This window comes from Lepus europaeus, chromosome 21 (genome assembly GCF_033115175.1).
Source record: "Lepus europaeus isolate LE1 chromosome 21, mLepTim1.pri, whole genome shotgun sequence".
Taxonomy (NCBI): domain Eukaryota; kingdom Metazoa; phylum Chordata; class Mammalia; order Lagomorpha; family Leporidae; genus Lepus; species Lepus europaeus.
In genome coordinates, this window is record NC_084847.1 from 10,320,024 (window position 1) to 10,343,793 (window position 23,770).

Consider the following 23,770-nt stretch of genomic DNA (forward strand, 5'->3'; position numbering starts at 1 on the left):
ACTTCCTTTGAAAAGTACCGCAGTTCTCTGCAGGCTGTTCCAGCCTCAGTGCTTGTGTGGCCCTGTAAGTTGGCACCCTGAAATCCTACACCCTGGTGTGACAGCACGGCCAGGTCAGGAGGTCAGGAGGGCAGGGATCAGAGCTAAGAGACAAGGCGTTCCTGCCTGCCTGCCTCTCCCCCGTGTGAGAATGGGAGTGAGGTAGGAGGTGGGGCCTTCGCCAGCCACGGGCTCCCCTACTGCCTCCACTTGGACGTCCCAGCCTCCTTCACTGCGAGCTGAGCCGTCAACGTGCTTTCCCAACAGGTGAGGAGCAGGGGGAGGCGGGACTTTGGGCAGGGCTGAGCACAGCAGCACAGGTGTGTGTGTGTGTGTGTGTGTGTCAGGGTCGGGTGTCAAGAACTAAAGGACAAGGAATCTTGAGGCCCAGCCTGAACGCCGTGTCTTGCCTGCCTGACTCGGCTCCAGCTGGGGTGTAACTGGGTCCCCCAAGGCACAGGCTTGTCGGCTCACCCCTCCGTGCCCTCCAGGTCATTTTCATGGACATCTTCCAGGCAAAGCAAGACCAGAGGACGGACGCCTTCTTAGTCTGGGGCAGCCTTGGCCACCTGCTGTGGTGAACTCACAGGTGGGGGCCGCTCCTTCCCCAGTGATAAGGGGCCCCTGCCATGCTACCAGCAGCCACATCCACAGCCTGGGGGGAGGGGAACACAGCTTCCACGCCTGATCCCCACCCATCTCACAGAAGAGATCGAGAGGACCTGGCGCGCTCCATTTATAACAAATCTGATTTCCCAGAAAGTCTTCCACTGCTGAAGGGAAGCAGCCGGGAGGGAGAACTCCAGCTTCTCTCCGACCCCACCACAGACTGAGCGGAAGAGAGAAGCAGTGGGGGGCAGGGTGGGTCTCGCTCGCTGCAGACCCTCTGCTGGCAGCAAGTTCCAGGCAGGTGCAGCTTTAACTCAAGCCTCAGACGAACAGCTTTTCTCTGTCTGGGACGGGAGACAGCAAAAATGGGGTCAAGTGGTCCCTGGTGGGTCTCTTCTGGCCTTGGAGTGGGATCATTTTTCTAGCTTCCGGCCCAGTGATGTCCGTGTATTAATCATGGAAATTCTCTCAGGGTGACCTTCGTCCAGGCACTATACTGTCTGTCTCTGTGCGGCTACCTGTGACGATGTGAGGACACTTTTGCAACAGCTGCAAATGCTTCTGAGGAGGTTAGGTAATAGCCAGATAACAAAATTAATTTGCTCATTTGCGTCAGCCCGCGGGAACAGCTGGACACACGCTAGGAAGACGTGTTTGGCGTGGTGGGACGGACGGTCCAGGCTAACGCTAAGCGGCATGTTGGAAGCCTGTGTGGGGGTGTGGGGGGCAGTTCCGGAGGGGGCCTCCAAGAATCCGGGTGTGGTTCAGCTTCGGGGCAGCCGGAATAGGTGCAGGGGTGTATCCACGACATGCTGTCCACACCGAGAAGCTGTGGGCAGACAGGGAGTTCTGAACTGAAAGTTGTGAAGGAAGATGCTACGAACTACAGGAGGGACTTGTGACAAGGCTGCATCCGCTGTGGGCATTTTTTGCACAAACTGCCTGGAGAGGGGGGGAGGGGCAGCAGAGCTGTATCAAACAACAGTGAGTGACCCAGGAAATGCTGGCAACGCCAGCCGGCACCGTAATAAATCAGACGTAAGCAACATAGGGAAGCCCGGGGCACAGACCCAACTCCTAAGATCACGGCTGCAGACCTGCACTACCATGGGCCCCGGTGGACTTAGTCTTTCCCTATTGAGTGCTGGCCATGTAGGCTAAATGCACCCATCCACGATCTTCCATGTCTGGCTTCTAGAATATTCAGATTCCATCTCTTGAAGTCTAAGAGCCCCAGGACCCTACTATGGCAAGTGGAGAGTGACACAGTGTCCTGGGCTGCCCGGGACACGGGACAATCCTTAGCAGGCAGGCCATGGTGGCCGGTCGCCCTGAGTTGGAGGAAGGCGGAACTCCAAGTGCAATTACAAACCTACCTGCAGACAGCAAGAGCCAAGCACAAAGAAGTCTGGCCCCCGAGGCTCACCTGCCTGTATTGTACACGAGGACCTGACTACGCTGGAAAATAAAGCTCCCATGGATGAACGCCTCGCCTGGCTTCCCTCTGAACAACTGGTCTTTTACATACGCAACCTCAGATCTTGCGCACTGATATTCTGCACAGAGCCCACTTCCACAGCTCACGCCTCTGACGGGGAGGCGGAGTTATACCAGGGCCCTCTGCCCACACAGGCTCTCCGCAGAGGGAACAGGCTGCACCCACGACAGCCGCGCTCCGTCCAGATGAGCTCGAACACCAGCCCCACCGGCAGCTCTCTGGCTCCGGCCAGTGCGCCGTCAGATGATGTCCTGATGTCCCATGAAAACACCGGGTGATTACTGACAGCAGACGGCCGTGGGGCAGGGCGACTGGTGGAGCAAACCGCATTTCCCAGTAAACTGGTGGCCAGAAAGTACCGCTCCGAAACAGAGCAAAACACATGGCAGCTACAGGCAGGAGAACGAGTTATTTGGGCGAATCATGCCATCAAACACCCGCTTTCATCATGGGGCATCGTGGGGGTCATGGTTTCCCTATGCGAGACGCGGAAAATTCTGAACGGGAGCCAGAGAGGCAAACAGTGTCTTCCCATCACTCATCCGTCTGCTTCCTGCAGAAAATGGGCCACGGTGCCACCTGCTCTGGCCTGGGGCCCCACGGGGACAGAGGAAAATAAGCCAGGACCTCACCCCACTACAGCCACCAGGGGTGTCGGCACAGGACCTGGGACTTTGGATCCTGTGTAATGCTCTGAGCCCTCCAAGAAGCATAGGCTCAGTGAGCTCTGGGAACTGCTCACAGCCCAAGGCTCCCGTATGAGAGTTGCAAACCAGATTTGGCCCCCAAAAGGCCCGTCTTGAGCACCTACACTGTGTCAGACACCACGCTGAGTACCTGGGCTACAAATGGCAGAGACCGTACCTAGGAATTTCTACGAGACACGACTCTTGCCCACAGCCATCACAATTACCAGGCAGCACTGCGGGAAACGTTCCCCATTCATTACTTCAGTTAGTCCTCCTCCCAGTCCACGTGTTCTTACCTCCCTAACCCTAAGTTTCAGGGTGGATTAGTCACACGTTCTGACTCCAGAACCCAGACCCTCAACCATCAGAGCAGGTACCTGAGACGCACGGCAGAGGACACTGGAGCTGGCACAGCTGACGACACCAACGACTCTGTGGCCACAGGGACTCTGACTCTGGCTTGAGACAACAGAGAAACAGGGTAGCTGCAGTGGAAGCTGGGCAGTCAGGTTCAAGGCTAAGAGGCCAGAAACAGTCCCAGAAACCATCTGCAAAACCATTCCAGGGAGAAACACAAGCCCTGGCTCGCCCTGCTACCATGCTGCCAACGCCTCCGCCTGTGCAATGCTCACTGCCTGCCCCTTTCCATCGTAAGACTCAAACCCAGTTCTGTGCATCTCAGTGCTCAACGCCTGGTCCAGGGGCTCAGTTCTGGCTGCAGAGAGAACAGCAGGGCACCTGGCTCCCAGCGCAGCAGAGGGTTTCTGGCTCCCTCCCAGAACCTTCCAGATCAAAGAGGGGGATGGGACACCAGGCCCTGGCAGGTCAAGCACCAACGTCTGCCACAAGCCCCTGCTCTGACATCCCCAAAGAACTGACAGCCCAAACTGCCCTGCACAGTCAGAAGCAATCTCACACACCTCGGAAGGAACGCAGATGGTGACGCCAGGGACTTTGGACAAGATGCCCACGCCCGTCCTTACTGGACTCTGGGGTCTGCTGTCCCGACACAGCCTGTTTTTGACACTGCTGGGGTCCTAGCTATCCAGCAGGCCCATCCCCGAGGAAGGCAACACCGTCTTCCGTTCATCAGTGCTACAATCTCCCGAGCTGTGCACCAAGTGCGGAGAGCTCCCTGGACCAGGGGCTCTGGGGACTGTTTTTAATTTACCGATAAGTAAAAAGGGAAAATGTGGCATCTTTGAGCACTGCTGCCCTGGTCTATTAAACAAAGAGAAGCAATCCCCGTGCCAGTATCATCCTACTAACCTGAACCTGATAACATGGAGGTGGCAGGATGGCCCAGAGGGTAACTGGCACCCCCCACCACTTCCACCTGCAGCACTTGGCTGGGCCAGATGTTGATGTGGGACGGGTCACTGTGTACCACGGAGGGCTGCTGGGGCTGGCCGTTGTCCAGTTAGAGCAGGGAGCGCTGCCTTCCCCCCGCCATGCCCTCTCTCTCAGCTTTCATTCAGCTCTGGCTAGCCAGAGGGCAGCAGATCAAAGGAGTTACCCCCAGAGTGCAATGGTCAGTGGAGAAAAGTCCCAGCTCTGGGGTCGCTGAGCTGGGCTGGAGCCACAGCGTCTCAATCCACTAGCTGGGAGGGGCCGAGTGTGTTGTCTGACGTGACAGAAAGAGATAAAGATACTGCTGCTTCGTAACAACACAGCTGCTGGGGTGGGTGCTCAGCCTGGTCGCTAAGACACCTGTGCGACACATCAAAGTGCCTCGGTTCGATTCCCAGCTCCAGCTCCTGAAGCCACTGCTTCCACATGCACACCATGGGAGGCAGCAGTGATGGCTCGGTTCCCTGGGCTCCTGCCACCCACATGGGAGACCTGGACCGCATTCCCAGCTCCTGCCTCCAGCCCAGCCCAGCCCAGCCCAGCCCAGCCCCAGCCTCAGCCCCAGCCCAGCCCAGCCCCAGCCCAGCCCCAGCCTCAGCCCCAGCCCCAGCCCAGCCCCAGCCTCAGCCCCAGCCCCAGCCCAGCCTCAGCCCCAGCCCAGCCCAGCCCCAGCCTCAGCCCCAGCCTCAGCCCCAGCCCCAGCCCAGCCCAGCCCCAGCCCAGCCCAGCCCAGCCCAGCCCCAGCCCAGCCCCAGCCCAGCCCCAGCCCCAGCCCCAGCCCAGCCCCAGCCCAGCCCCAGCCCAGCCCAGCCCAGCCCCAGCCTCAGCCCCAGCCCCAGCCCAGCCCAGCCCAGCCCAGCCCAGCCCCAGCCTCAGCCCCAGCTGTTACAGGCATTTGGAGAGTGAACCAGAGGATGGGGGAGAGCTCTCTTTCTCCTTCTCTTCTCTCTGCCTCTCGAGTAAACATAATTAATTAAAATAATAATAATAATACAGCCACCTGTGGGCTCCACGTTCTAAGGAATACACTTTTTACAGTTAAGAAGCTCTTTCCAGTTTCCAGGAACCACTTACAAAGGGAAACCGTGTTCTTTGAAGAGACGAGTTAAGCAGAAATAATTGAAAACTCTGAAGGCCAGCAAGGTAACTAAACTTAGCACACCTGCTATTTTCCATATGCCCGAGTTTAATCCTCGGACAAAACATTCTTTATTAAAACGGTGAAAAATGAAAGCAGGAGTCACACAGTCTTACAGCAAACAGATTCTTGGCTATTTGAGGCGGTGACTTGGGGTCGCTGCAGGCAGCGGAATGGGCCACTGCCCATTCGGCTTGATTCCCTGGTACCTGGATTTCTATATTAAAACACCCTCTCAGCCAGCGCCGCGGTTCACTAGGCTAATCCTCGGCCTGTGGCACAGGCACCTTGGGTTCTAGTCCCGGTCGGGGCGCCGGATTCTATCCCGGTTGCCCCTCTTCCAGGCCAGCTCTCTGCTGTGGCCCGGGAGGGCAGTGGAGGATGGCCCAAGTCCTTGGGCCCTGCACCCACATGGGAGACCAGGAAGAAGCACCTGGCTCCTGGCTTCCGATCGGCGCAGTGCACTGGCCGCAACATGCCAGTCATAGCAGCCACTTGGGGGGTGAACCAACGGAAGGAAGACCTTTCTCTCTGTCTCTCTCTTTCACTAACTCTGCCTGTCCACAAAAGAAACCCTCTTTGATTTTTCCTTCTCTCGATCTGTGTGTGTGTGCGTGTGCGTGTGTGTGTGTTCTGGGGGAAGAATGTGATTTAAAGGAGGTAGTGAATTCCACTTGTTGGGCCACTAGGGATATTATTTACTCTTGGAGAGGGTGTGAAAACATGAAACTGTACTAGTTATACACCAGGAAAAAGGCCTAATTTCCACTTCCCTACACATTATTGTTTGGTCCAACAATCAAGTCCTAGGAAAGTCTCTCACAGTTTTAGCAAAAAGCAGTTGCAGTGGATAAGGGAGCTGTGGTTTATGCCTCAACGGTAGCTGAAACATGGATGGATCAGGAAAACGCTGTGCTCGGGGAGAGAAGCCGGTCACCAAGGACCAGGCCCTGTGATTCCGTCCATACGCAATGTCCAGGGTCGGCACTACGGAAGGAAAGTGATCCATGACCACCAGGAGGGGGAGCCAAGCGGCGGATGGCAGCTGTAGGATACCAGGTTCCTTCCGGGATAATGGAAATGCTTTGCCGATGATGGTGATGGCTGTACAGCTCTGGGAATACACTAAACACCAATGGACTTAAACGGCTAGGGCACATGAACGGGAATTACATCTGAACAAAGCCATCGGTAAAAATAAAGTAGAAGTACTGGAGCTACTGGGGGTATTAAACAGCAGCCAGTGTTCCAAGCCCTTCTGAGAGATTATCTCATGCAAGTTTTATGAGGAACCTACACAGTGGATACCATTTTTTCTCCGGTTTGCAGGCAAGGCGGCTCTGCTGCAGAGACACTGGGTTACGTACTCGCCCAAATGTCTGGGCTGGTGAACCAGACGGCTGGATTTGTATTTAAGCCCTCCGCCACAGTCCTTGATCCTAAGTTCTGCCCATACACAGAGGTGCAGGCTCAGGAGGGGCCCGTGACAGGACACTGGACACAACCCAAGTGTCCACCAGCAGGAGACTACTTAAATGCACGCGGGCATCTTGTCTCCTGAAAGAATGAAACGTATCTTCCAAAGTCGCTACGGGAAGACAACCACCAAAAACAAGGTGAGCAAACGCTGTGCCTTTTTCTACTCGTTGGAATTATATGATTCACAAAGAGTTACATAAAGATGTATACACACACACATCATTTTGACACTTTTCCCATCTTTTTCTATGAAAAGCAATCAACTTTTTTCTAAAAAGGAGGTCAAAGGTAGCAGGCCCACTCAGTGTTCCCCTGGATACCCTCTGGCACTATTCTTAATTAATTAATTAATTTTTGAAAGGTAGAGACAGAGCTCTTCCTTCCCCTGCTTCACTCCCCAAATGCCCACAACTGGGGCTGGGCTTGACTGAAGCAGGAAGGGCCGCCCCGTCCAGGTGTCCCACATGGGTGGCAGGGCCCCTAGTGCGAGGGCCATCACTCTGCCTCCCGTGGTGAGCATTGGTGGGAAGCCAGAGCCAGGTGCTGGTGCTGGGAATTGAACCCAGGCACGGAGCTAAGGGATGTGTGTGTCCCACACAGCGTCTTAGGCACTGGGCCAGACATCCACCCTGGCTTTGGGTTTTCAAACCTTGGGCATGGTAGTGGCTCCCTAGGGAAGCCTTCTTGGGTTCCCCCTCCAGAGCAGGGCCGCACACGGAGGCCCCGCCGGGCACCACCACCACCCCGGGGCCCACCTCACGGGGCCCGCTGTCACCCAGGGCCACCATGTTGGCGTCACGTGTCTGTTAAGATTAAGGAAGCTGAGAACATGGCAGCTGCACGTGCAGCCTCGGGTGGGACATGAGAACATGATTTATTCCTGCGATTAAGCACGTTCCCTCTCATCTGGTCCCGGAGAATTTATACAGCCGTAATCTTTTCTATCGCTAATGTTCTTCATTATCTTTTCCTAATTAATTGAGGTATGTAAATTCATTGATCTAAACCCTTTGCAGGCATAAACATTACTCACGAAGTGATCCGGCGCCACACTGTTAGCAGATCAGGCTTAATCAGATTCTACCGGTTTTTAAATTATACATGTTATTAGACAAGATTCATTTAATTTTGCATCTAACAGCTACCACTTATTATATTGGCTTCTCCCAGACATTTTATAGCAACTCACTGTCAAATCCGTACTTCACCAACTTGGTAAGGACACAATTAACTTTTTTTTGAACAATGTTAAATAGTTTTTTTTTTTTTTTTTAAATTTAGTTTTCTGAAACGGATACATACACACAGTGGTGGTGGTGGGTGGGGGAGTGTGCTATCTCCCATCCATTGGTTCACTGGGGAGGCCTGGCCAAAACCTCAATCCAGGTCTCCTACATGGATGCAGGGACCCAAGTAGCAGAGCCATCCCCTGCAGCCTCCCAGGATCAGCATCAGCAGGAAACCGGATTTGGGAGCAGAGCTGGGACTCGAACCCAGGCAGTCTGATACGGAATGGTGTCCAGCGGGGCGTCTTAACCGCTGGACAAATTCCTGCCCCAGTGAAACAGGTCTAAATGTGTGACGGTACAGGGGGCTCTGGCTTGATATGCAGTGTGCTTTAAAGTGCTTTTGGAAAGAAAAAAGAAAAAAGTTAAGATTAAGGAAGCTGTAGTAACCAAGTGAAATGTCTAAAGTTGCCACTTTTTAGATCAATACAAAATCTTTTCACGAGAGTATTTATGGCTTATGACAGAGGTATTTCACTTGAATCCTACATAAAGAAACAGGTAGTAAAAAAATTTAATGGTGAAATTTTTTATCCAAACCTGTACTGAACAGAAACTACCAGGGTTTTCCAAGAAAGCACCTGGGCTCTGGGGGGACTAACACAGAATTTGAAACATGCAACTGAGTCTCTAAATCCTGGGAACTACAAAACACATGTGCTCAGCACTGTGGCGCTGAAATGCTCCGTTTTCTAAGCTCTCCTTATTTTTTCCATTTTTTCTTTCTTTCTTTTTTTTTTTTTTTTTTGACAGGCAGAGTGGATAGTGAGAGAGAGAGACAGAGAGAGAAAGGTCTTTCTTTTGCCGTTGGTTCACCCACCAATGGCCACTGCGGCTGGAGCACCACGCTGATCCGAAGCCAGGAGCCAGGTGCTTCTCCTGGTCTCCCATGGGGTGCAGGGCCCAAGCACTTGGGCCATCCTCCACTGCACTCCCTGGCCACAGCAGAGAGCTGGCCTGGAAGAGGGGCAACCGGGACAGGATCGGCACCCCAACCGGGACTAGAACCTGGTGTGCCGGCGCCGCAAGGCGGAGGATTAGCCTGTTGAGCCACGGCGCCGGCCTTTTTTCATTTTCCATTCTGATCCCTTGACCAATCACCTGATCACTGAACCCCTTTGGGATCATGCTCCTTTTTAGTATTTCATTTAGTTGCAGAAAATAGGCCCACCGAGGAGGTGAAATGTTCTAATTCTGGGAAATGAGTGGTTAAAGCAAGAATAATCAGTAAAGGGAAGATGGAAAAATTCCATCGTCAATCAAAAGCTACAGAGACACCAGTTTTGCCTATGCCACGTCGAGCGGCCAGGGCTCTGCAAAGTTCCGTGGCATCTGTCTGGTAGCTCCAGGAAACCCCGAGGAATGGCAAGGGTGGAGGGGCTCCAGGGCTGCTCTGCTGGGCCGGGCGGGCCCTGAGCACTGTCTATAGGCCCAGAAGTCATGGTCTGCTGCAGGGGAGAGTGTCCCCAGGGAAGCCGAAGACAGGCGCGCTCACATCACAACCCCTGTTTCTCCTCGGCTCCTTCTTGGGAGTCTTGGAGCCGTTCCCAGTCAGGCTCTCCAGAGAACCAACAGACCACGGGAAGACATGTAAGGGGAGGTGTAGCATGGGGCTCACCTGACTATGGAGGCCAAGTCCCCGACCTGCCCTCTGCACCCTGGAGACCTGGGAAGCTGGAGCCTGAAGCTCGAGGCATGAAGGGACAGACGCCTCAGCTGTTACAGGAGGCAAAGCCTCCCTTCCTCCACTTCCTGGTTCTCTTCCGGTCCTCAGCAGACCCGTGATGCCCCACACTGCTGGGCACAGACCTCTAGGTTCCTGCAGAACCACCTTCTCAGACACACCAGGAAACAGTGCTCTGCCGGCCATCTGGGCACCCAAGGCCCAGTCAAGTGCACACAGCACAGGAACCACCCGGGAGCTACGGCAGTGACGCGCCCTGGCGTGCAGCTGAGGCACACAGAACCGTGTGTATTACCGTCACACGTGACTTCCAGAATACTCTGAAAACTGCATTTGAATGTAAGTAGTTTCCTTGGAAATCCTGTAGCTTCTATTTTATGCATTTTAAAATGGTCTTCTGCGTGTGGTCTGGAGGCTTCACCAACTTGCTGAAGGGGTCCAGGGCACAATCAGGCTAAGGCGTCCTGACTGGGAACAAAGAGCTGACACAGACAGAGCCTGTGCTGCTCTGCCACACCGGCCACTGGCAGGGTGGAAGGAGGACCACACCTCTAATCAGACACAACTTTTCAAGGAAGGCTCAGAATTCCCTAATTAGTAATATTAGGGAGATTGGCTCAGACCACTTTTAATCAGCCGCAACAGAAGGGAGGCATTGTCACTGATTGCTTGGTGGTTTTCACGGAGCTTATAATGGATGCGAAGCAGTGAGGGAGCCGTGGGGCCTGGCTGATTGCTCTCTGGTGACTGCTCAGCATTCGGCCCGCTCACGCCGTCTGCGGAACCTACACTCTAGGGCCTGGTGATATTTCGGCGAAGCCTTCACTCTCTTGCACACACTTAACGCCCCCTTTCCATTTCTGAATGCTAAGCTGCATGGCAAATTGTCTTGAAATCTTGGCATTTCTCGCAGCCAAGAGTAGACGCTCAAAAAAAAAAAAAAATCAACCTCAAAGCTAATTATACAGTCGAGCAAATGAATGTAAATTAACCAAGCTTCTTAAAAAAATAACAAAAAAAAAAAAAAGCCAATCCTACTTTATTATAGATAAAAGGGTTTCTGCTCGATGGAAGTTTCCAGAGCTCCTGCAGTGTGGTCAGCAGCACAGGGTCTCAATGCTTGGGGGACACGAATGGAGGCTGTCAGGTGCACAAAGAGGCAGTCGGGAAGGGAAGGTACCCTCGGGTCCCTGTCCCTGAATTATGTCATCCTGGGGACAACAGAGCCCGGTGGCCAGCGATCATTGAGCACAAACACTGGAGCACAGCCCACACCTGCTGATCCACGTGGACTTCAAGCCAAAAGCAACGCTTAGCTGACTTCCCAGAGCACGTGTGAGGGTGCTCACCACAGCGTTCCTGAGATTAACTCCAACCTGGAGGTATGCGAGGAGATTATCACTCCTGGCTATGACTAGGGGAGAGGATTAGCCAATTGTGAAATCCCCATTGACGGGACGTGTGCAGTTATTAAGAGCCTGACATCAATCTGTAGTACCACGATACAGAGATTTTTCCAGACAGATGGAACGGGGAGAAGCAAATCGCAGAACAATTTGCACAGAATGATCTCATTTGTGGTTAAGAAAAGGGTGCTCACATCCGTGCACACTTCTAACTATGGCGGCTCCGAGGAGAGGACTCGTGGGGGATGGCACTCACGGTGTATCCTAAATCCCAACGGGAACCTACTCACATATTACTTGTATAATTTTTAAGATTTAAAAAAATAATAAGACAAATCCATAAGCTGTACTTTGGAAATTTGTATTCATTAAATAAAAGATAAAAAAAAAAAGACAGATTCATAGCTACTCTAGTTTGATTTATACAAGAGATCAGAATGCAAAAAAAAAAAAAAAAATTGCCTGCCTCTACATTTCCAGGTGCAGCAAACTTGTGTCTTTGTTGACTGATGCAAAGCCCTCTGGCATAGTACTGGACACGAAGGAGACACTCCATAAAGATACCTGTACTGGGGTCTACCATGCGCTGGTGACCTGCTAAGGATCATGGGAAACACAAATACAGGTGGTTTACCTGACCTCACCCACTAAACACCTTTTCCACGCCCACCAGTGTTAAGCCACAAATGAAAATACACACACACACATACACACTTGCATACACAGCATATACACAAACACCCTCCAGCACACACATACACACCACACTCCCTCTGGGAATTTAGAACCAAGCTTGGGGAAGAGGTTGGAGGGATGAGATAAGGCCCTTTCCTGGCCAGAGCCTTAATCCTGGCTTTGATTTCAGAAGTCTGTTTCTGAGGTTTTGCTAATCACAGAATGTCACATTGTCAGAATAAGGTCCGTGGGTTGGTGCCTGCCCAGTAGGACTGTAAGAACCACCTGCAGGCCCCACACCAGAGCACTCCAGCTCTACCCCATGAACCAGACACCTTGTGGGGAAGGAGTCTTGAAGGCCCCTGGCCGCTGCTGCTCTCACTGAGACCTTGGCCAGCCCTTTGCTTATTTATTTATTTATTTATTTATTTATTTTTTTGACAGGCAGAGTGGACAGTAGAGGGAGACAGAGAGAAAGGTCTTCCTTTTTGCCGTTGGTTCACCCTCCAATGGCCGCCGCGGTAGGCGCGCTGCGGCCGGTGCACCGTGCTGTTCCGATGGCAGGAGCCAGGTGCTTCTCCTGGTCTCCCATGGGGTGCAGGGCCCAAGCACTTGGGCCATCCTCCACTGCACTCCCTGGCCACAGCAGAGAGCTGGCCTGGAAGAGGGGCAACAGGGACAGGATCGGTGCCCCGACCAGGACTAGAACCTGGTGTGCCGGCGCCGCAAGGCGGAGGATTAGCCTACTGAGCCACAGCGCCAGCCAGCCCTTTGCTTCTAACAGGAGGTGAAAGTCACCACCAACAGGAAACAGGACCTTTCAGGGCTCACTTGGGCCTTTTTCCAGATGGAAAACACACTTCCATTTATTAGTACTTCTCATTTACATTCCAGCATCTTCCATATTCTGTCTTTTTAAGTGTTTTGTTAGCAGGGCTGGGCCAGGACAAAGCCAGGAATCAGGGGCTCCAACCAGGTCTCCCGTGTGGGTGGACAGACCCAAGTTCCTGAGCCATCACCTGCAGCCTCCTAGAGAGCAGATGAGCAGGGAACTGGGTCAGACACAGAGCGGGCAGGAACTTGAACCAGGCATTCCAATACAGGACATGGGTATCCCAAGAGGTGGAGTAACACAGTGTGCCACAGCGCCCACCCCACCACATCTCCCATTACTTTCCTATTTTTTTTAAGATTTATTTATTTGTAAAGCAGAATTACAGAGAGGCAGAGGCACATAGAGAGAGAGAGAGAGAGAGAGAGAGAGAGGTCTTCCATCCACTGGTTCACTCCCCAAATGGCTGCAATGGCTGCAGCTGAGCCAATTCAAAGCCAGTAGCCAGGAGCTTCTTCCAGGTCTCCCATATAGGTGCAGGGGCCCAAGGACTTGGGTCATTTTCTACTGCTTTTCCAGGCCATAGCAGAGAGCTGGATCAGAAGTGCAGTAGCTGGGATTTGAACTGGCGCCCATGTGGGATGCCGGCACTGCAGGCAGCAGCTTCACCTGCTACCGCACAGTGCCAGCCCCACATCTCCCATTCTTAACCACCCATCAGTTCTCTTTCCTCTCCTGCCTTTTGGAGCTGTATCTACAGAATCCCAGGCCTTCCCTACACTGAAGTAGAGAAGTCACCAGGAAGGAAGTCCTTAGCAAGTCACCAGCGCACAGTAGGCACCCAGGACAGATATCTGAATGGAGCATCCCCTCTGTGTCCAGTACTATGCTAAAGGCCTGTGCATCCGTGAACAAAGCAGACACAAGTTTGCTGCACCTGGATATAAGGGATCTGGAAATGTGGAGGCAGGCAATTACTTTTTTTTTTTTTTTTTTGCGTTCTGATCTCTTATACTAAGCAAACTAGGGTAGATATGTAGATATGGATCTGTCTTATTATTTCATTAAATCTTAAAAATTATACAAGTAATATGTGAGTAGGTTCTCGTCAGGATTTAAAATCTAAATCATCTGGCCAGCGCTGCGGCTCACTTGGCTAATCCTCTGCACCCCAGGTTCTAGTCCCAGTTGGGGCGCTGGATTCTGTCCCGGTTGCTCCTCTTCCAGTCCAGCTCTCTGCTGTGGCCCTGGGGAAGGCAGTGGAGGATGGCCCAAGTGCTTGGGCCCTGCACCTGCATGGGAGACCAGGAGAAGCACCTGGCTCCTGGCTTCGGGTCAGCACAGTGGCCACTTGGGGGATGAACCAACGGAAAAGGAAGACCTTTCTCTGTGTCTCTCTGTGTCTAACTCTGCCTGTCCAAAAAAAAAAAAAAAAAAATCTAAATCACCTACCGAAGTGTATTAGTCTGCCTTTATCTGTAGCAAACATCACCTCCGTGTATGCACTGTTTCCCGCAATTTGTCAGAAGCATTTCAGAGTCCAATTCCATTTCCAAATGGAGACACTTTGCTCCCTGGAGGAATGGTCCCTGTGGTTCAACCACGAGACGTCTGGAACCATGTTAACTTTGCAGCTACACTGTGGTTCCCGTGCAATGCACGCGTACACGTGGATGTGGGGAGTTGCATTCATGAGAACGGGGGGAGAAGCCTCTGCTTCCTTCTACTACACATCCCCAAGTAGCAATGCTGTAGATCCCTAGGTTTAACGCACAGTGCGGTAGATCCCTAGGTTTAACACACAGCCATCTGGGCCACAGCTCCTGTGAAACGTGGAGATCCTCCAACTTGAGAACGCTAGTATGCAGCACACAGCACAAATTAAACAACACCTGGAGCGAGGCCACAGCTGCACCCTGCAATGGCATCCAGCGATATTTCCCTAGCAGAACAAACAAATAGTCTCACTAAACAGGATTCATAAAGATCATAAACAGCCTTGTGTCAGCTCATGGCAACTGTGATGCCAGCCAAGTCGGTTTCAGACTTAAGCAAAACAAACCAACCAACCAAAAAACCCTTTGTTTTCAGAGCTTCCTGAATTGTGGGATGGCAGATAAGGGACACGCACGTACATGACCCAAATCCAAGAACCTGAGACGCTCTGCACATTTCTGTCTACTGTTTCCCAGACCTTAGGTTCCCTACGATTCCCCGGGGATCTGGTTAAACTGCTGCCCCTGACTCGCCAGCTCTGGGTGGGGTGAAGATCCTCCACTTTCGCAGGCTCTGCAGCTGACCCGGCGCCCCACTCTGGGGGAGCGAGGCTACAGTAGGACGTGTGCGAGGTCTGAACACGGATGAACTTTGAGCCAACCCCCTGCTGGCTGAGTAGCACTGGGGGAAGGGCTTCACTGCTCCCGTCCAGTTTCCCACCACCAAAACGGAAGTAACAATGACATCTTGTTTGCAAGAACCGCAAGGAGTAGGTAGACTGGCAGCACAGTTCCTGGCAGGGAACAGACCCTGAATTCCATCCCATGGCAGCTGCGGTCAGCCAAATAACGGCCCCCACCCGCCACCCCCACACACTGAAGACAGCCACAGCTAAAGTCCCAAAAATTACGGACCGGTCATCTTCCATGGCATGACAGGAGCCTGCAACGTGATCAAGTGAAGGATCTGAGATGGCAAGATTGTCCTGGGTAGGCCCAGGGTCATCACAAGGGTCATCATCAGAGTAACACAGAGAACGGCAGAGGATGGAGCAGTGGTCAGAGCGGGGAGAGAAGATGCCGGGCTGCTGGCTTTGAAAATGCAGGAAGTGGCCACCAGTCAAGATATGAAGCAGCTTCTAGAAGCTGAAGGAACGTGGCCCTCCAGACCCAGGCTGGACTCCAGCACTGGGGAAGCGCAAGTATGTGCTGCTGTCAGGAAACTAATAGCTCCCCCCCCCCCAATAAACCGGGCTAACCCAGGGGCCTCCCTCTACAGAGGGGAGGAGCTCCTGAAGTCCCTGCGGGAGGTCAACACACAAAGAACTCTTCCAGGAAACTTCCTGTCAAGGGAAGAACTCATGTTGAATCGTCTGTTTGGTTTGGTTGTGGAAAATTTTAAAAATTTATTGATTTATTTGAAAGGCAGAGTGATAAGAGAGAGGCACACACACACACATATATACACAGAGATCTTCCATCTGCTAGTTTACTCCCCAAATGGCCAAAATGGCTGGGCTTGGCCAAAGCCAGGAGCCAGGAATCCCATCTGGTTCACCCATGTGGGTGGCAGGGCCCCAAGTATTTGGGTCATCGTCTGCTGCTTTCCCAGGAAGCTGGATTGGAAGTGGGCAGCCAGGAAGGACTCCAATTGGTGCTCTGATATGGGATGCCGGCAGTTTAAGCAGCTTAACCTGTTGCACCACGATGCTGGCCCCATGGCTACAGCAGTTTTCCATGAAGGGGGATGGACATGTGTGTGTTAGTGACAAAGCTGTTCCAAGGCTCTGAGGAATCTCTTGCATTCCCCACTGTAGCAGCACATCCCGATTTGTCAGCCCCTCATGTGAACTGCGGAATCTAACAAGACACTATCAACAACACCATAACACCCACAAAAATTACCCTGGGATTAAGAGCGCAGGACTGAAGATCAGTGGTCTCAGTATCTGTCTGTATTTTCATTGGCTACTTGTAATGTGGCCTGTGCCACAGAGAGGGTTTACAAAATAATAAAATACCAAGATTGGTACGGCACTATGGCAAAGGGGGCTAAGCTGCCATGAGCGATGCCAGCACCCCCTATCAGAGCACTGGTTTGAAACCTGGCTACTCCACTTCTGACCCAGCTCCCTGCTAATGTGCCTAGGAAGGTAGTGGATGATGCCCCAATTACATGAGCCCCTGGCACCCACCTGGGAGACCTGGAGAGAGTTCTAGGATCCTGGCTTCAGACTGGTCAGCCCTGGCCATTGCAACCATTTGGAGAGTGAACCAGCAGACAGGAGATCTCATTTACTCTCTGTCTCGCCCTCTCTCCACCACTCTGGCTTTCAAGTAAATAAAATAAGTTAAAAAAAATATTAGGATAGCCAAAATACTGAGAAAACAAAAACGGTAATACAAAGATAACAGAATGAAAGCCTGTGTTTCAAAACCAAAGTGACTCTACGGGAAACAAAGCAGCTCGCATTTCTTAAGCGTGTCCCTGTGGCCCTGGTACCCGTGACTCTTCTTAGCATCCACAATTCTGCATTTCCCTCACCAGCCTCTAAGCCCCGCAGATGCTCTCCCACCTCCTTGTCCATACCCACAGCATCTAATGCTGTAACTGGCACTTAATTTGCACCCAATGAGCATGTGTGCACGAACAAATATTATGATGAATATTTATAATGGAAAAGTGTCATCTGATCACTTTCATTTAAAAACGCGTTACTCTGATGGCTGTTTTCTTCTATGTTGAACTTAAATCTACTTGGCCCAAAATACTATTTATGACAGAATTAGAAGCATGCTTTCTGATTTTGTTTGCCTATTAATATGTGCATTTGATAATTAACAATGTGCTAAGCACTCAAAAGCAAATAATTACTTTGCTGGTGTCTGCCTATGAGCTAAATGAGAGGGAAGCCACTTACTGCATATTAAAACATGGTAACCAGTTTTCAAAGTTCTGTTCCGTCTCGGGCCACAGTATCCATCACAGTTACAGTCTCTCCCTGGCTCAGTTCCAACCCCACTGGACAGTCCAGACCCTCAGAAGAGAGGATGACCCTGCTCCAGTCACACTGCATAGAAAATACACATTCAAGAGTTTGCCAGCTCACACTTGCAAGGTCTGCTGACCAACTGGCGGGACCGAGCATCAAAATGGTATCTTTTAATTCACTTATGTTCAGTATATTTTATTTCAGAAGCAGTGTAATCACATGGGAGGCTTTTTTTAAGCCTGATTTTGAAATATGACTGAATGCATTAACATAATTCAGAACAAGTCGGTAAACATCTTACAAGAACATGTTATATAATTCTAGTGAGCTCTGTGATACCCTGTTTCCAAAGAAAAGAAACCACTGGACAGAAAGATGTTAAATTTGGACTCTTATTTGCAAGTGGCCAATGAGAGCCCAGATTGGCTCACTGTGTGGTCCAGAGTGAGAGCCCTGACCAGTATGCAGACGGGATGATGGGATCCCAGAGAAACTGGCCAATGGCAAAGCAGACCTTCTGGAAGCAGCTTCATTGGCTGGCCAGGGGCCTGCGCGGTGGTACAGAGGGTTAGGCCACTGCCTTCAGTGCTGGAGTCCTGGCTGGAGTCCCAGCTGCTTCCCCACCAAGCCAGCACCCTGCTAATGTGCCTGGGAAGGCAGCACAAGATGACCTAAGTACTTAGGTCCAAGCCACCCATGTGGGAGACCAGGATGGAATTCCAGGCTCCTGGCTTTGACCTGGGCCAGCCTCGCTGTTGCGGCCATTTGGGGCATGAGTCAATGCATGGAAGATCTCTCTGTCTTTCCCTTTCTGTTACTCTGCCTTTCAAACAAACAAATAACTAAAACCCATTAAAAAAGAAAACCCAGTGCCGAGACAGGAGCGTGAGCATGGAGGACATCACTGGGTGCTGCAGGTGCAGTCCACAAACGGCACAGGCCCTTGGTACGGAGTAAACAGAGACTGGGGCGTGGGGGCAGTCTGGGGGCCTCCCTCACTGTTACGCTCCACGGGCTGCAGAGAGAGCAGTTCTGGGCTGCCCTTTTCCTGTTCTCACATCTTCATTCCGGGTTTTATTCTGGATACACAGGCTGCCAGACGAGCCAGCCCGGTGGGGAGGAATCCACCCATGCAGGCTGCCTGCAGAGCGCTGCGGCTTCTAACAGAGTTGGAAATCACAGCAAGACTCGAGTCCTAGCGTACACAGGTGAAGCCAGACGCAAGCGAACAGCCCCGGCCGGGTGTTCTGCAATGGTCCTGAGCTCACCTCTAGTCCACTATGCAGAGAGAGACACAGGCAAGAGCTGGCTCTGCCTCCCTACCAGGCAGGTGCACCTCCCGCTGGCTGATTCTTGCTCATGGGGGAGAGGGAAGGAAGAGAGTCCAGAAAGCATCTGGTATCTTCATTCCCTGCACGTCGCTCTTCCGCAGGGAAACCGTCCTGTTCTTCAGGTCACGTGCTTGCAGGGGAGTGGACTTGGAGAGCCAGAGGAGGGTTGGGCTGAGACTCTGTGCTGACAAGCATAGGTGCTCTCTCTCTCTGTTGTTTTCCATAAGAAGGGAACAAAGGGGAGTCTTGGGAGCCACTACCTAGGGGGAGCCTGCCTGCAAATGAAGTTGGACAGAGAAATCAAACTCTGAGAACGACCTCTGATCCCCTGGATCCAGCTGTGCCTGAATCCCAGATCACCCCTGGACTTAAAAAAAAAAATTAATCTAAGTTGGATTTCTTGATTGCAACTGAAAAAGCACCAACAAATGGGGTAGCAAAGAAAAGTGTAAGTTGAGGAGAGAGGAGAGAGGACTGCATCCTTAGATGTGGTATCTGGAAATGGTTCAAGTTCAAGTTCATCCTTGCAAGTGCAGAAAGGTGAACCGTGTGGGGGTGAGGGGGTTCCATTTTTCATACTGAGCTCGGCTCATCAGAACTGAGGCTCTGCCTAATTACTGTGATTAATCTTGCCAAATTCTAAATATAAAACGAGCGTGCGTTCGCTGCTGCTCAGTGATCCTGCAGCCGTCACGGAGGGAAGCAGTGAGCCATTACCAAACAGAGACATCTTGGGGGGACCATCATTTCCTTCTTCCCTGCTGAGACCCAGGCCCCAGGGGCTCAAGGAGACGACAAGGTCACAGGCGGCAACCCCAGGCTTACCCGGCATGGCGTGGACGAGGTCTCCGCACAGCACAAAGAACTTGGGCTTGGGGTCCAGCCTGTTGATGGCCTGGACGGCTTGCTCAGTGAGACGGAGCTCCTGTCCCCACTCGTCACCGCCGCTGTCACAGTTCCCGGTGGACCAGGCCTTCATCAGCCCAAACTGCGGGTCTGCGCCTTGCAGGAAATAGAACGGGCCTTGCCATTCCTTTTCTTTCTCTTAAAAAAACAAATGGGGGGAAGGGGTGAGGAAAAGATTACAGAAATCTGTCAGGGAAATGCATCCAGGTTACCACGCAAGCGGGTACAATATTTTTCTTAAATTAAGTAGGTCATTTTAATAAGCTGCTGCTCAAACATACCCATTGGCCTGTCACCGTCTGGCGGATTTTGATTTATACTAATTATGCCTGGGACCTGGTGATTCCCAGAGGCCAGGAGGAAACATGTGGGCCGCGGCAGGCCCAAAACCCAGCTGCTAGCTTCAAAGCGAGAAGGCCAACGAGAAGCACGGAGCCAAAGAGGACGCCACGGTACAGAGCATGTTCATGTGCGATAGAATAGTTCTGTAATTAGAATTGAAAATACCAAGAATCGAATGCTGCCAGAAAGTCTATTTAAATGACGAGGTAAGGCGCACGCAGATCCTTCCTGCCGGGCTCAGGGGCACCATGTGCCCTGTCTCAGGGGAGGCTGCAGAATTTTAATGATGCAACTTGGCTATCGGGTGGGAAATGCGGCAAGGAGTGAGTGGATGTGGAAAAGGGAGAGAGACGGATGCTAACGCTGCACAGGCTCCAGAGGATGCGGCTGGAGGAGGGGAGGGGACTCCTCGGGGTCTCAGAAAGGGCTCTGGTCCCCGGAACGGACCCCACCCAGCTCGGTCTTCCCACTGGTTCTGCTGGGCTGAAGCGGCGCGAGCCCCAGTCTCTATCCCGACCAGGGCTGGTGCTCGTAGGCTGGAAGGGACATGAGTGGGTCTCAAAGGTTCTTCTTTTGGACCACGGTCTCACGTGGCGCCTTTTCAGTGAAAATCCGAGAAACAGTCACTCTCCCCGAGTGGGATCGGGACCCTCACTGCCCAGGCAGGAAGCACAGCCCCGAGGACCTCCGACCCTCGGTCCCCTTGTTTACACCTGGGGGGGAACATGGCGCGGTTTTCCGAATGGTCTTCCAGGGACTTGGTGGCAGGGACAAGAGTGACCCACAATCCTGAGTTTGCCTTTTGTTTTCGTCATTTTTTTTTTAACAGACTGATGTGTCGATGGCACGTCCTTTGAACGTCGTGGTGATGCTGTGATGCCCAGAAAGCTCGCTGGAGTCACTGCACGTCCACGCGTTTGCGCCATTCGCATGTTGCGTTTTCTAAGTGCCTGCTCTGTGGGGCGCCCTGCAGGAGGCGCCGATGCCGATGGCACACACGTGACAACGAGAGGAGGTCCCCGTCCTCCTGTGGCTTTGTTCTTGTGGGGAAGAGAGAGACAAACACCAGGAAAATCGGCGGAGTAGGGACAGCGAGTCCTAGAGGCTATGTGGACGACGCTGAGTGAGGTGCTGGCCTGCGTGGGCCAGACGGGCAGGGAGGTGATATTTAAGCTGAGATCCGAGGGCACGGAGGAGCTGGCTGTGACCTTTTTAGACTCTGCGGCCACTCCCCAGCCACCCACGCCGGCTCTCTATCACCTGAGAACAGATCTCTGCTTCACTGCTCTCCCCTCTTCATTTCTGTTCTCAGAATTTTAGAAAACAAGTGAAGAGACAAAGCTGCTTCACGCTTTCTAGGACCAACGGCACAGGCAACAGGAACCCACCAGTTCGCAGCCTCCGGCTCGGACTGGCAATCAGGGCACAGCCTGGGCGGGTGCTGTGGTGCAGCGGGGTACCCTGCCACCTGGGACACCACATCCCCCGTGGAGTGCTGGTTCCCACCCTGGCTACTCTGCCTCTTCTCTGGCTTCCTGCTCATGCATCCTCGGGGGCAGCAGGTGGCGTCTCAAGTGCTTGGGCCACTGCCACCTCCATGGGAGACCCAGAGGGAGTCCTTGGTTCCCGGTGTCAGCCTGGCCTAGCTCTCTCTGTTGCAGGCACTTAGGGAGTGAACCAGCATATGGAAGACATCTCCCCTCTCTCCCCATCACTATGTCTTTCATTTTAAAAAAGTCACAACCAACTGGAACTCAGCCTGAATGAGGTCGACAGGAGACCTCAGTGCCTGCGTCTCTGCCAAGGACAGTGATCCGGCATGACCGACGGGCTCCCCGTGCATTTGACCAGATCCCCGCCTCGAGATGCTCACATCCAGTGTGACCCCTCCCCGAGTGTGGGCGGGTCTGGCAACTGCTTCTAATCGGCAGAGCACATGATGGGTGTCCCTTGAGAGAAAACACTAGAAGAAGACAAGGTTCTTGTTTTCTCTCTCTCTCTCAGCACCTTCTCTGGCAGAGTTGGCATGGCCCGGAGGGCTCTGCCATCAGCCCTGAGTGGACCTGGAATAGGATCCTCCCTTGTCCAGCTTTCAGGTAAGACCCCAGCCCTCAGTGACACCATTTAAAGAAGCTTGTTTTAAATGTTTATTTGAAAGGAGAGTCACACACACACACATGCACACGCACACACACGCGCACACACAAAGTGGTGGTCGGGATCTGCCATCCACTGGTTCACCCCTCAAGCACCTGCTACTTCTGGGGCTGGGCAACACCAAGGCCAGGAGCCAAAAACTCCACCTGGGTCTCCTGTGGATGACAGAGCTTCAAGCACCTGGGTCATCCCTCATCCCTGCCTTTCTCATTAGCAGGAACCTAGATCAGAAGCAGAGCAGCCAGGACTGGACAACCTGGCACTCCGCCTGGGCACACAGGTGTCGCAGGCAACAGCTTAATCGGGTGTGCCGTAACAGCCGCGTCCCCTGGAGATGCCTGGGCGGAGGCTGCGCCCACAGAACCCAAGCAGGCTGCGCCCGCACGCCCAACGCTAACCATGAGCCACAGGTTTGGGGATTCCAGGCGCTGCACTTTGGGTACTCAGATGCCTACGGATCAGAAAGACTTCCCGGAGAGCTGAGCGTGGTGTCAGGACAGAAACGGAGATGCTGCTTTGTGTCTGAAAGTGAATTGTTAGCAACACTTACTTTATTTGAACAATGACCTTTTTACATTGATGAATGCTTTGAGCTCCCTTCCTGTGTCTGAGGCCTTTGCAGGGCCCTTTTAAAGTGGGTAAATTAATCAGCACCAGATCAGGCAGGCGATGGGCGCCCCGGGGCTGCGGCGTAAGTCACCCTTCCACAGTGGAGTTAGACACAGCGCCCTGCAGCGAATGGTTTCACAGTTTCCTATGACAAATAGTCACAGTCTCAGAACGTCAATAAGTCCCTGGAGGTATTAAAATAAATCTTTCATTGCTTGTTTGCTTAGTCAGAACACAGATAGAAATTCATTGTTACAAGGTACAAAATACTCAGACTTGCCCTGACACAGGAGAGCTCTGCGCATCGACACATGACCCACCCCCTCCCCCAACACGGCAGCTTGTTCACTCCGGGCTTCCCATTTCCCAAAGCACCGGCATGTTCCTGAGATCCCCATCACCGAGGCTGATGGCAGGCTTTGCTCTTCATTAAAAAAAAAAATTGGATTATTTATTTGAAAGGCATGGTGACAGAGAGAGGGGGAGAGACAGAGAAGAGAGAACTTCCTTCCACTATTTCACCACCCAATACTCCCGACAGCCGGGGCTGGGCCTGGCTGAGCCGGGGGACAGGAACTCTATCTGGTCTCCCACCTGGGTGACAGGGACCAAAGTACTTGGGCCATCATCTGCTGCCTTCCAGGTGTATCAGCAGGGAGCTGGATGGGAAGCAGAGTGGACAGGACTCAAACTGCCTGCCGTTCCAATATGGGATGCTGATGCCACAAGCGGGGCTTAGCCTGCTGCACCACAATGCTGGCTCCTTGGTCTTAATGTTAATCAAGGCTGGGTTAGATGGAGACATCTTGCAGAATGGGAAAAATACGTGCAAGCTGCTTATCTGACAAAGGATTGACACCTAGACTATATCAGCAACTCAAAAAAACTCAACAACAAAAACAATCAATCCAGTTAAGAAATGGGCAAAGGACCTCTGTAGACAATTCTCAGAAGAAATACAAATGGCCAAAAAATATACGAAAAAATGCTCAGTGTCAGTAGTTATCATGGAAATGCAAATGAGAATCACGA

At 52.4% G+C, this 23,770-nt stretch overlaps 1 protein-coding gene across 1 annotated transcript in view; it reads right to left on the reverse strand.

The window, feature by feature from the left end:
* The window catches only part of CPPED1 (calcineurin like phosphoesterase domain containing 1), a 108,821-nt gene that overhangs the window by 67,746 nt on the left and 17,305 nt on the right, over positions 1-23,770 (reverse strand). The window contains exon 2 of the mRNA XM_062180183.1: positions 19,550-19,768. Within this exon, the coding sequence (XP_062036167.1) occupies positions 19,550-19,768 (219 nt within the window). The remainder of the gene's footprint in view (positions 1-19,549; positions 19,769-23,770) is intronic.